Genomic DNA, 14,998 nt, shown 5'->3' with positions numbered 1-14,998 from the left:
AGAGACAGAGGGAAAGAGAGAGACAGGGTAAGAGACAGACAGGGAAAGTGACAGAGATAGATAGACAGACAGGGAAAGAGATAGATAGACAGGGAAAGAGATTGAGACAGACAGAGAAAGAGACAGAGACAGTCAGAGACGGACAGGGGAAGAGACAGACTGACAAAGAGATAGAGAGAGACAGAGAGATATATACAGAAGGAGAGACAGACATAATTACATTTCTATCTATTTGTTTTGTGGTTTTTGTGTGCAGAATACATTTTTGTTAATACATTCTATTTTGTTAACAGCAGTTATTAACCCGGGCGAAGCCGGATAGTACAGCTAGTTAAATATAAAGTGCCCATGTGGGCATCAATGTATAAAGAGAAGAGAGACAGAGAGGAACAAGGACAGAAACAGACGGCATGGCCAAGTTTGTCCTTCAGCGTCACTGTATTATTTTTTGTGGTTGGTTCGGTGCACCCGTTCACTTGTCGCTGATCCCATCGGAAAGTTTCCAGTAGTTGCTGGAGAATAATTACGATTCACGTCATCATAAGTAGATATGAACACTTTACCGGGGTTGTCATATTACAAGGTTTGTGCCAAGTTGTGAAAATGCTCCCGGCATGATCTCACTGCTTCCGGGCGGCTCGGCTGACCTGCGGTCACAGTCTCTTAATGAGACGCTTTCTGCCCTTGTAGATGTCAGAAATAGCTGATATTAGAGCTAAACATCCCCCTGTCATCAGACAGGTACATATTACAAAATACCAATATGAGGGTAACCCAGGGGGCACTAAAAACACCCACCATCGCCAACAGCGCCTAATATCAGTCCAAACTGGAGTTCAAAGTCCAGAAAAAGTGGATAACCAGCCAATGTAATACCAAGATTCCTCGAAAAGAAGACAGGGGCTTATATTATTTTTTGCTTATTCCAGGGGGTGTTTTATATTTTCTCATAAATAACAATCCACATTTATTCTAGAACAAAAATAAATCAACATTTATTGAAATCTAATCATCATCACATTCCGGAACATCAACATTTTGTGTTCCTCCTATTACTGGGTCAGATGCACATTTTCTTGTCTGATCTGCTATTCTCATGGTCCAGTCCTATAGTGGTGGATACACACCCTATTTACAAAGGGTTAAATTAGCTGCTTAAATGTATTATTCTCTATATACTGATAAGTTTACCTCTCAAAGAAAGCAGACACCCCCTAAAAGAATTGCACTTACCAGACCCCAAACAATTAGAGTTATCAAGAGAATGGGCTCTCACATACAGATCTGCGTGGCTGTCAGGTCCCCCTGTGTTCTACAGCGGTTGGCTCCCTCTGGTGACTGGAAGCAGTATTACTCACGCGGAGTGATACTGGTACCCAATCTATGTGAGAGCTGCAGTGCAATGTAACTGGAATGGTGAGGGACCTGATAGCAATGCAGATCTCTGTGTGAGAGCCCATCCACCATTGACACTTGCCAACTGTAATTGTTTGGGGTCTGGTGAGTGGGAGGTGTTTTTTTTTGGGGGGGGTCTGCTTTCTTTTGTGGATGTCTGCCTTTTGGTGGGGTATGCATTCTTTTGATAGTGTCTGCTTTCTTTGCTGAAGAGTCCTGCTGTATTGTTTAACTTTTTTATCTGCTTGGACACTTTGTTAGGAAACTGCAACTAGGGTTTATTTTTGGAGTATGGCTTATTTTTTAAGCATACTAAAAAAAACCCTAATAGAATCGCACTTACCAGACCCCAAATAATTAGAGTTGGCAATTGAATAGGATCTCACATACAAATCTGCATCATTGTCAGGCCCCCCTGCATTCTCAAACAGTTGGCTCCCCCTGGTGACTGAAGCAGTATCACTGGTGTAGAATGATACTGGTACCCGATCTGTTTGTGAGAGCTGCAGTGCAATGCAAGTGGAACAGCGAGGAACCTGACCGTGATGCAGATCTCTGTGTGAGAGCCCATCCACCATCCACCAACGGCACTTGCCAACTGTAATTGTTTAGGGTCTGGTGAATTTCTGTTTTTTTTTGGGGATGTCTCATTTCTTTGATGACGAGTCCTGCTGTATTCCTTATCTTTTTAGCTTCTTTGACACTTCCTTATGAACCACAACTAGGACATATTTTTGGAGTACAGCATATTTTCAGGGAATCAGGGTCACCTGGTGAGGTGGATTCTCAAACACCTGGATTTGAATAAGTAGATAGAATCTACTAATATAGCAAAATCCTGCAGATCAGCAAATCTGGGTATGTCGTGGGATTTGTAGTACTGTAGCAGAACATTAGAGCTGGATATGTCAGGAGACTCACAAGAATTGATGTATCAGAGCAAAGAGAAACAGCAGACCTTAGTATGTCACGATACTCACTTGTAGTGATGTAGCAGAACCCACAAGAACAGCATAGCTGGGTATGTCAGTATACTCACTTGTAGGGATAGAAGTAGAATCCAGAGAAACAGCAGAGGTGTGTTAGGAGACTCACTTGTAGTGATGTAGCAGAACAAAGAGGAACGTCTGAGCTGGGTATGTCCATAAACTCACTTGTAATGTAGCAGAACCCAAAAGAACATCATATCTGGGTATGTCAGGGAGCTTACTTGTAGCAGTGTAGCAGAACATTGGAGCTGGATATGTCCAGAGACTCACTAGTATTGATGTAGGAGAGCAAAGAGGAACATGTGAGCTGGGTATGTCCATAAACTCACCTGTGATGTAGCAGAACCAAAGAGAACATCATATCTGGGTATGTCAGGGGACTTACTTGTAGCAGTGTAGCACAACATTAGAGCTGGATATGTAAAGAGACTCACTAGTGTTGACGTAGCAGAGCAAAAAGGAACAGCAGAGCTGGGAATGTCAAGATACTCACTTGTAGTGATAGAAGAAGAACCCAGAGGAACAGCAGAACTGAGTATGTCAGGATACACACTTGTAGTGATGTAGCAGAGCAAAGAGGAACATCTGAGCTGTATATGTTCAGAAACTCACTTGTGATGTAGCGGAACCCACAAGAAAATCCTACCTGTATCTGCGTATGTCAGGGGGCTTGTAGCAATGTAGCAGAACATTAGAGCTGGATATGTCAAGAGACTCACTAGTGTTGATGTAGCAGAGCAAAGAGGAGCAGCAGACCTGTGTATGTCAGGAGACTCACTTGTAGTGATGTAAAAGAACCCACAAGAAGAGCAGAGCTGGGTATGTCAGGATACTCACTTGTAGGATAGAAGCAGAACCCAGAGGAACAGCAGAACTGGGTGCATTAGGAGACTCACTTGTAGTAATGTAGCAGAGCAAAGAGGAACATCTGAGCTGGTTGTGTCCAAAAACTCACTTGTAGGGAAGCAGCGAAACTAAAAGAAGAGCAAAAACTAGCAAATTTTTACTTAGTGACAGGTCCTCTTTATAGGGGATCATCATCAGCTATATTTTCTAACAGAAAAAAAATAAATATCAAATAAAATATAAAAATAAATAAATAAATAATATAAAAAAATACCTGTCCCCATCACTCTTGTTCCAGTCCCTGTCCAGCCTTTATTTCCTGACTCAGGGACTTGTGACTGATGGAGACAATCTCTGGCACCTCATCATTGTCACCATTTCTGATGTGTGGAGATGGGACCATGAAGTTGGATTGAAATCTGATAGAAATTGGTGAGGCAGAGTATCACTTAAAAAAAAAAACAGTCTGTCTTTAATAATGTAATAAACCATCTTGTGTGAAAATTATTTCATCGTTTCATCTGCTAGACACATTTACTTTACAACTATAAAGATGATTTCTAACATTCTGACTGCCGACAGTCACCACTAGGGGGAGCTTAGAAGCCTTATAATAAGCATACATTGAGCTCAACAAGAAAACAGTAAATCAGCAGCTAAACTCCCATAGGAGGAAGCTGTATATTAGTTTTGTCTAAAAAGTTCCCGTATCTCTGTTATAGTGCTCCAAACCCTCCCAAGGTTTCCCTTTACAGAGCCTCTCCCATCCGCCATCCCAGGGACTGAGTGCTGCAGCTTCATGCACAGTGTGTGGCCAAGACGCTGCTCCTCAAGGACAAACAGTCAAGGGGACACAAGTTTATGCTACAGCTGAGACCCCCTTATTCTTAAGATTTCTTGGATCCCAGAGGTCCCACCTCACAGAACAAAAAATTATATCAGAGGGACGCGCCATCATTACAATATGGGAAAACGTTTGTCTGGCACATTCACTGCAAATAGCAGGAATTAAGAAGGACATATTCAGTTTAATCAATATTTCCAGCCAAATTAATTTAAATATATATACAGTATATATACTGTATATATACAGTGTGTGTATATATATATATATATTTTTTTTTTATTTTTTTAATTTTTGTTTACCTCATTAGTATTTAATCTTATATTTTTATATATACACATATATATACATATAATTTTTTTTAATTTTTTGTTTACCTCATTAGTGAGTACTTACTTTATATATATGTATATATATATATATATATATATATATAGATAGATAGATAGATAGATAGATATGTATATAATATATGTGTGTGTGTGTGTGTGTGTGTGTGTGTATATACTGTATATATATATATATATATATATATATATATATATATATGAAAAAAAATACATGTTCAAGTTAGTATTCAACTTAGGTGTATACATAATGTATATATATTGTATGTATATTAATAATAATTTTAGAAAGGTGTTCCTAAAGATCTGAGACGGGAGATGTTACCAATACTATACTATAATAATTGCTATTTACTCAGAATATAGCCAGTCGTACAGTTGTTAATTGACTATTAAAAACATTCTCATAGTCTCACATTCAATATTGTGCAAAAAACTATTATAGAGAGAAACAGGGAACAGGGTGTACATTATTACAGGACATTTAATATCCGCAGTTATAGAGGATACAACTAAGTCATCAAATGTAACATGATAGAAAATAGCTAGAGCATTTTACAATCAGAGATGTCATGGCACTTTGTATTAAACATAATAATATATTGTATGTGTGTGTATATACATATATATATATATATATATATATATATATATATATATATATATATATATATATATATATATATATATAGTCTGCGGTCTCATAGGCCCCATCACAAGCCATGAACTTCCATAGCCCCCACCCTGGATGTGCCCCATCCATCCTTCCTACCGTCCCCACCCACCATCCCCACAGCCCCAGTCCCTAATGTACACCTGCTTTGGAAAAACTAATTTGTATTTGGCCCTGCCAATAAAGCTTATTTGATTTGATATATATACATAAATATATATATATATAAATATATAGTGTGTATATATATATACATATGTATATATATATACAGTATGTGTGTGTGTGTGTGTGTGTGTATATATATATATATATATATATATATATATATATATATATATATATATATATATATATATATATATATATGTATATATATATATATATATATATATATATATATGTAGATAATAGATAGAGGGCTAGATAGATACAGATGGATAGATAGATAGATGGATGGATATGAGATAAATAGACATGAGTTCATGTTCAACAACCTTTCAGAATATTCTAAACATGTAAAAATGAGTAGCACACAACAGACATCTTGTATATTATTGTCATTTTCGATCATGTTGGCATTTATTTCAGTATATGACCATGTCACCAAATCAATATAAAACTAGGAAAATAATGTATAAAGCTGGAAAAAGTAATTAGTTCATTAAAACACAACACTAACTTTGCACAACTGGTGATCTAATAAAAGCAAACAATTTATTATATATATAATTCATTTGTTCTAAATATATATATATATAAAATTGTTTGCTTTTATTAGATGCTAGTCGTGCAAAGTTAGTGTTGAGTTATGGTGGACCGATTACTTTTTAATTTATGCATTTTTATTATCTATCTATATGCAGAGCGGTACACAGATATGCGTGTTTATTAGTATATTATATATATATATATATATATATATATATATATATATATATATATATATATATAGGTGGGTGTTGTATATATATATATATATCACACCCTACTATGATTTGTGTGCATTATGACTATGGCTCCGCATGAAGGGTTAATCCGTGCTGTAATGTTTCCCTATGGCATGCAGTTTGCATTAATCTCCATTATTCACACAGCAGTTCTTTCTATAATTCTCATTGTCCGGTGATTGCAGAAGGAACAAAGAGAATGATCGGGGAAATTGCGAGACCCTCTCATGAGAAGAATCGGGGGTCTCGCAGGACAGAGCAGTGATCATAGTAGCATGGGCTGTTGTGGTGGAGAGGTGAGATGGTCTGCAAACACTGCACCCCAATTATAATAGGAAGGGGGAGCTGAGCACTGGGGGCTGAAGCCAAACCCCCTCCTCCTACTCCAGTGAATTCCTGCAAACTTTCTTTTTTTAAGAAGGGGCCTTTTGATTGCCTGTTACCTCTCGGCTGCCCCCCCTCTGCCGCACACCCCTTCCTGATAATCCCTCTCTATTTTAGAACAACACAAAACCTGCTCCCATGCAGAGAAGCCTGAGAGGCTGCGGAGAAAGCAGCAGAAGGGAACATTGCTGCTTCCCTCAATAGGGAAAAAACATTTAATAAGATCCAAAGAGAAGGGGCTGCTTGTTAAACAGGTGGAAATGGGGCAATGCTCAACCTCCATCTGAGGCCGGGGTCATCTGCAGCCTCCTCATCCTCAGCACAAGATGCAATTATTACAAGAGGAATTCTACACTCCTGCACAAAGGTGAAGCCAAGAAGATTCCCGAAGCTTTATCCTCACATCCCACAAACCGAGACGAGAAATATGCACATGTGCGTAACAGTAAAAATTACACATACATATAATGCATAAATATAAATAAACAAAAATAAAGGGAACAATTAAACAAGGATTTTGTATTTTGGCGTTCCCTTTATTTTTGTGAGCATTATATATATATATATATATATATATATATATATATATATATATATATTATTATTATATACGTACATATATGTTCACATATGTACATTTTTTTTAGATTTATATTTTGTATAACACACACACACACACAAATATATATATATATATATATATATATATATATATATATATATATATATATATATGCAAAAAGGACAAATAGGAAGAAGACATATCCGTATAAAATGTATAGAAGACATACATTAAAGGAGGCGAAAATGTGGAAAATTTACATAGAAGTGATTTGTTACAAGGTTCCTAATGTAAAGAAAGAAAAACTTAAATGGGTGGATAGATAGATAGATAGATAGATAGATAGATAGATAGATAGATAGATAGATAGATAGAGGGATAGATAGATAGAACGATAGATAGAGGGATAGATAGAGGAAGGGATAAATGGATATATAGATAGATGGATAGATAGATAGATAGATAGATAGATAGAGGGATAGATAATATATGGATAGATAGATAGATAGAGGGATAGATAGATAATATATAGATAGATAGATAGATAGAGGGATAGATAGATAGATAGATAGAGGGATAGATAGATAATATATAGATAGATAGATAGATAGATAGAGGGATAGATACATAGATAGATAGAGGGATAGATAGATAGATAGATAGAGGGATAGATAGATAGATAGATAGATAGATAGATAGATAGAGGGATAGAATGATAGATAGATAGATAGATAGATAGATAGATAGATAGATAGATAGATAGATAGATAGATAGATAGAGGGATAGATAGAAGGATAGATAGATAGAGGAAGGGATAAATGGATATATAGATAAATGGATAGATAGATAGATAGATAGATAGATAGAGGGATAGATAGATAGATAGATAGATAGATAGAGGGATAGATAGATAGATAGATAGATAGATAGATAGAGGGATAGATAGATAATATATAGATAGATAGATAGAGGGATAGATAGATAGAGGGATAGATAGATAGAGAGATAGATAGATAGATAGAGGGATAGATAGATAGATAGATAGATAGATAGATAGATAGATAGATAGAGGGATAGATAGATAGATAGATAGATAGATGGATCGATAGATAGATAGATAGATAGATAGATAGATAGATAGATAGAGGAAGGGATAAATGGATATATAGATAAATAGATAGATAGATAGAGGGATAGATAGATAGATAGATAGATAGATAGATAGAGGGATAGATAGATAGATAGATAGATAGATAGATAGATAGATAGATAGAGGAAGGGATAAATGGATATATAGATAAATAGATAGATAGATAGATAGATAGATAGATAGATAGATAGAGGAAGGGATAAATGGATATATAGATAAATAGATAGATAGATAGATAGATAGATAGAGGGATAGATAGATAGATAGAGGGATAGATAGATAGATAGATAGATAGATAGATAGATAGATAGATAGATAGATAGATAGATAGATAGATAGAACATTATATTCAAGTTTGTACATGCGTATTGCATTTATTGAAAAAAATATATACATGTGTATATAGATTTTTGTGCCAAAAAATGTAGCAACATTACTGCATCAAGTTGTGTTACTGGTCGATGATAGATAGATAGATAGATAGATAGATAGATAGATAGATAATATCAAGATTCTAGATAGATGATATGTAGATAGATAGATAGATAGAGGGATAGATAGATAGATAGATAGATGGATAGAGAGAGAGAGAGATAGATAGATAGATAGATAGATAGATAGGTAGATAGATAGATAGATAGATAGATAGATAGAGGGATAGATAGATAGAGAGATAGATAGATAGATAGATAGATAGATAGATAGATGGATAGAGAGAGAGATAGATAGATAGATAGATAGATAGATAGATAGATAGATAGATAGGTAGATAGATAGATAGATAGATAGATAGATAGATAGATAGAGGGATAGATAGATAGAGAGATAGATAGATAGATAGATAGATAGATAGATAGATAGATAGATAGATAGATGGATAGAGAGAGAGATAGATAGATAGATAGATAGATAGATAGATAGATAGATAGATAGATAGAGGGATAGATAGATAGATAGAGGGATAGATAGATAGATAGATAGAGGGATAGATAGATAGAGGGATAGATAGATAGATAGATAGATAGATAGAGGGATAGATAGATAGATAGATAGATAGATAGATAGATGGATAGAGAGATAGATAGATAGATAGATAGATAGAGGGATAGATAGATAGATAGATAGATAGATAGAGGGATAGATAGATAGATAGATAGATAGATAGAGGGATATATAGATAGATAGATAGATAGATAGATAGATAGATAGATAGATAGATAGAGGGATAGAGAGATATTGGATGGGTTACACACAGCATTAGGTGTCCTAATTCCTCCATGACACTATATATTGCTTTGCTCGGTGCTATTGCTGCTGCTGGTTGTTTCTTGTCCATGAATTAGAGAATTTCTCTCTGTAGGTGGAATATGCAATGCACAAATGATTCTCACACTGGAGAATGAAGCCTTAATCCTGGGGATGAGTGAGGGTCCATTGCTGCTGTGATTGGGGGTCCTCCCCATTCAACTTAGTTTGGTGTTTTGTCTGTGCACCTCCATTGATCAGAGCTGGGGGTGAGTCCTGAGACTCCACTTGCTGTAACAAGCTGTCATTCTGCTTGGAGTGACTGTGACTTCATGTGATGTCAGCTAAGTGCAGAAGACACTGATCTCAGTGCAGCCTGTGAGATGTGACAGCAGGGTCTGTGCTCTGCAGCCCCCAGCTCCTGCTCTGCCAGAGGTAAGTGCTCACTCTGCGATCTGCAATAACATTAGACTGTAGAGTGGATGGAGGATAATCATCATCATCACCATCATCATCATCACCAGGCAGCCTGGGTTTTCCTAACAAGGTCCTACCTTGCCTGTTACTTTTGTGTGAGCTGCTTAATGAGCATTAATCTGGCATCCCTGGGTGTCATTGTTCAGGGGGTTTGTTCATTTGAATGTAAATAGATGACATGACATGAGCAAGTTGCTTATTAAATTGATTTCTCCTCTGGCTTCCTTGGAATGCAGATATAGACAGAGGACAGCAGTGACTTGCAGTTGGCTGCTGCGCTCAGTTAAGTTCTTGCAGGGATGGCAAGCTCTGCAGCTCCATGCCCTCCTTCAGTCATGTCCTCCTGCCAGCGCCTGGAGGGAAGAAATGGGGCATCCAGCACCCCCAAATCACTGGCCTTCTCCATTGAAAGAATTATGGCTAAATCTTCAGAGCCAAAGCCTACAGTTTTTGACCACAACCAGGGACTGGAAAGCGAAGCTAAGAAGATCTTGAACCTTTGTTCTCCAATTCCTTGCATGATCCCAGTGCAGACTTTGGGGTATGATGTCCACTCCAAGACCCTGCTGAACTATTCCGAGCTCTGGAAGAACAGTTTGAGGGCTCCTATATGTAACTCTGCTGGGCTGTGCAAGACTAATTGTGGCATGTGCTGCAAGAACGATCTCAACATGGGCCACTCGATTGTGCCAAACACCAGGGTTATAAAACCTCAGGTCATCAACCAAACAGTAGGCATCCCACCAGGAACTAATGGACCCCTTTATTATTTCAACTACCTGGACTCTGCCTACAACCCCACAGAAATCCTCAATGGACAGCTAATTCCATCTAGTATTTTAAATGCCCAGTCCCAGGCGACACTAAGTGCCCACCACAAACTCTATTTATTGGAAAATGCTAAAATTTCGAGTCTCTGTCCAGACAAATACCCCCTTCCTCAATATCCACACAAGGAGCGTCTACCAGGCCAACTGGACCAGGTGATGAAGGAGAACACTGCCCTGAGTGTGGACAGGAACCCAAAATCCCACAGCAAGCTCAGCACCAGCCCCGTGGATGGGAAGCCCAAGATCTTCACCTGCGAAGTGTGCGGCAAGGTAAGGCGCGCCCCTGCGGAACGGCCTCTGCGCACTGATATTCATGCTAATTCACAATATTCATACAATCCTTTACAGTTTAGTGGTAGATTTAAAATAAGAATCGATTCTATAAATCTAAAATAACTTATTGAAAAGTGGAAAAATCCAAATCTAACAGTTATAGACCTAAAATAAATGTTAATCTCATGATAGCAACTATATGGAACTAGAAGTCTCAGCAAGTCCTGACTGCAGCGGGCTGCAACTTGTAGCTGCTTAAAGTAAATGTATAAATATAAAATTCCAGCCGCATATATATATAGTTTTTACGCAGCTATATATATATATATATATATATATAGATATATAGATATATATATATATATATATATATATATATTTATATATAGATATATTAGTGGGGTTTTTTTTTACATTTTCGTTTCAGATAAAGGTAAAATAAAATAAACGGCTTGCCCTAACAATCTTTTAATTTCCCCTTTTCCTCCCGAATTTTTCCTTCCTAGGTTTTCAATGCACATTACAATCTGACCAGACACATGCCAGTGCACACAGGGGCCAGACCATTTGTGTGCAAAGTTTGTGGCAAAGGATTTAGGCAAGCGAGTACCCTGTGCAGACACAAAATCATCCACACACAGGTAACATCTATCTATTAGATACCCATTTATCCATCCATTTATCCATCCATCCATCCATCTTTATATATCTATCATTATCTATCTATCTATCTATCTATCTATCTATCTATCCCTCTATCTATCCCTCTATCTATCTATCTATCTATCTTTCTATCTCTATCTATCCCTCTATCTATCTATCCCTCTATCTATCTATCTATCTATCCCTCTATCTATCTATCTATCTCTTTATCCATTATCTTACTTTTTAGCTATCAATCCATATCTCTCATATATTTCTCATCCACTTATCTATCTATGTATCATCTATTTGTCTATCTATCCATCTCTCTATACCTTTATCATCTATCTATTCTCTATTTATCTATCCCTCTATGTAGCTATCTATCTGTCTATCTGTATCTATCCATCTATCTATTAATCTAGCTATCTATTATCTACCTATCTATGTATCTATGTATCTATCTATTATCTATCTATCCATCTCTTTATTCATGTATTATCTGACTTTTTGGTTATCAATCCATATCTTTTTCTATTTATCATTCATTTATCTATCCATCAAACTATCTCTATCTATCTCTCTATCTCTCCATATCTCTCATATATTTATCATCCACTTATCTCTCTATCTCTCTATCTATCTATCTATATATCTATCTATCTATCTATCCCTCTATCTATCTATCTATATATCTATCTATCTATCTATCTATCCCTCTATCTATCTATCACTCTATCTATCTATCTATTATCTACTTATCTATTATCTATGAATGTATCTATCTATGTATCAAATTCAAATTCAAATATGCTGTATTGGCAGAACCAAAATACAATTAGTATATATATATATATATATATATATATATATATATATATATATATATATATATATATATACATATATATATATATATCTCCGTCTCTTTATCCATCTATTATCTAACTTTTTGGCTGTCTTTCTATCTCTATCATCCATTTATATATTTATTCATTTATTATCTATCTATCTATACCTCTATAATCTATTATCTATATATCTATCCATCTGTTTATCTATCTAACTTTCTATCTACATATTTCTCTATTTATCATCTACCCATCTATTATCTATATAACCTTATATCTATCAATCTCTATCATCCATTTATCTATCCATCAATTTTTTATTTATCCATTATATCTATTTATCTATCTAATAAATTATTTCTAATTTTAGGAAAAACCCCACAAGTGTAACCAGTGTGGAAAAGCATTTAACAGAAGTTCGACCTTAAACACCCACATTAGAATCCATGCAGGATATAAACCATTTGTTTGTGAATTTTGTGGCAAGGGATTTCACCAAAAAGGTAATTACATCAGCATTCAAAGCAATTGCATTTGTTATATATTTTGCAATTATTGCCATTAATTTTTTTTTTATTAATATATTATAGAAGCTTTAGTAATATCTCTCCATAGTTTGTTTCCATTATTTTTCAATGTGATTATACATTCCTGTAATCTGCATATATTTAGCCATGATAATCACATTGTTCATAGATTACATTTTGTTTATTATTGTTATGATTATTGTTACTATTAGTGCATATTATTATAGTTTAACAATAATGGGATAATTATCAGTCAATTAAATATCCATGTGCAAATTATATTATATTATATTATTTTTTTTAATAATTTATATAAAATATATTATAATGCAGATGGAAATATATTTTTTTCAATTAAAACAAGTGCACAAAAAATGCTTAAAACATTCTGATGAAAGTCGTAAATTCCGCCGTATCATGAATATTTTCTGCTTGGATAAACCCAACATATTTTGCTGCCAGTATTAACTACATTAATGTAAAAAGGATATGCCATTTCTTACCAGGTTTTTTTTTTTTCTTTCCTAATTTCTCCGGGTCAGAAACTTGACCTTTTCCTAATTTTTTAATTTGACAGTTACATGTTCAATTATCTTGATGGAAAATAAGTTTGACAAGTTTTGACCGACTTGTGGGCGAAATCCTAATGAACTCTGCAGCTTGTGTGATGTTTCTAGATATGAAACTATGAACATTTAAGTTTTACTTTTAACTATTTTTTTTTATCTAATAATAGAAAAAATAATTAATTATTATTAAGAAAAATATGTAAAAATGGATAGAATATAAATATATTTTTATAAATTATTTTTTAAAGAACTTTTTGTGACTTGTATCATTTTGTACTCTTTTTTTCATTATTTGTAGGAAATTATAAAAATCACAAATTAACCCACAGTGGAGAGAAGCAGTATAAATGCACAATTTGCAACAAGGCTTTTCATCAAATTTACAATCTGACTTTCCATATGCACACGCACAATGACAAGAAACCTTTCACTTGTGGAACCTGTGGAAAAGGTTTTTGCAGGAACTTTGACTTAAAGAAACACGTGAGAAAATTACATGACAACGTTTCGGCCTCTTGTTCCATGAAGGAGATATCCAGGACTGTGCAGAACTGAGAAACCATTTATTGGCCAAATTCTCTGCAGATGATAAATCACTGTGACACAAGCGACTATTTAATGGCTGGATCCTTCATCGAGAGATTTTACACCTGAACCCTCAGAGGCCACAAGCTCTAAACATGTGATAAACCCCATTAAGCATTTTTAGGCTCCATCCGCTCTGATTCAGGTTTGTAAAGTAGAAAACAAAAACTTTACAGAAAACAATTTAGTTTTTTTTTTTTAATATTTTATGTTTTAACCTATATTTTAAAATGTAAAAATAATGACAGAAGATGATTTATACGTTTGTGTAAAGTACAAAAAAGAAAATCTTATGTACAGAAGAATAATGGACGATTATATGACAATAAAAAGGAAACATAGATACTAACCTTGTTGATATTGATCAGACAAATATAAAGGAGCTCTATGGGGTGTGAACTCAACATTGGTAAGAAGAAATAGAGATATTTTTTATTATATAGTTTATATATTTTTTAAAGGATCAGCACAGCAGGAAATAATAGTTTATAAGGCACTCTGTATGGAGCAGCTGTTACCTGTTATTATTTTTTTTAACTAGATAAATTATGTGCAGATAGATAGATAGATAGATAGATAATATAGAGATAAATAATTAGATAGATCATAGATAGATAAATAGATAGATATTAGATAGATAATTGGATGGAAGGATAAAGATACAATGTTACATGATAGATATTTTATTTTGGATTAATAAAATACATGATAGATATATTAGACTAATGAGATAAAGAGACAGATATAAGATATATCAAGCACACAAATTTAGTAGATGCTAGATTGATAGTGATAGATAAATAATAGATTGATTTATTAAGGGATTGATTTATGGAAATGTATGTGGCAGAGATAATA

At 34.8% G+C, this 14,998-nt stretch overlaps 1 protein-coding gene across 2 annotated transcripts; it reads left to right on the top strand.

Moving 5' to 3' along the window:
- Positions 1–9,741: 9,741 nt before the first annotated feature.
- FEZF2 (FEZ family zinc finger 2) lies at positions 9,742–14,445 on the top strand. 2 transcript variants are annotated; one of them, XM_075320682.1, is made up of 5 exons: positions 9,742–9,821; positions 10,100–10,963; positions 11,473–11,607; positions 12,830–12,962; positions 13,854–14,445. In XM_075320682.1, the coding sequence occupies exons 2-5, from the start codon at positions 10,163–10,165 to the stop codon at positions 14,108–14,110; spliced, it is 1,326 nt and encodes a 441-aa protein (XP_075176797.1). In that variant the 5' UTR covers positions 9,742–9,821; positions 10,100–10,162; the 3' UTR covers positions 14,111–14,445. The 2 variants fall into 2 exon arrangements, with proteins under 2 accessions (XP_075176797.1, XP_075176798.1); XM_075320683.1 differs by lacking the exon at positions 9,742–9,821 and having other exon boundaries at positions 10,069–10,963.
- The last annotated feature ends 553 nt before the right edge of the window (positions 14,446–14,998 follow it).

Source organism: Anomaloglossus baeobatrachus, chromosome 8 (assembly GCF_048569485.1).
Source record: "Anomaloglossus baeobatrachus isolate aAnoBae1 chromosome 8, aAnoBae1.hap1, whole genome shotgun sequence".
Taxonomy (NCBI): Eukaryota; Metazoa; Chordata; class Amphibia; order Anura; family Aromobatidae; genus Anomaloglossus; species Anomaloglossus baeobatrachus.
This window is presented reverse-complemented; position numbering and strand designations above follow the sequence as displayed.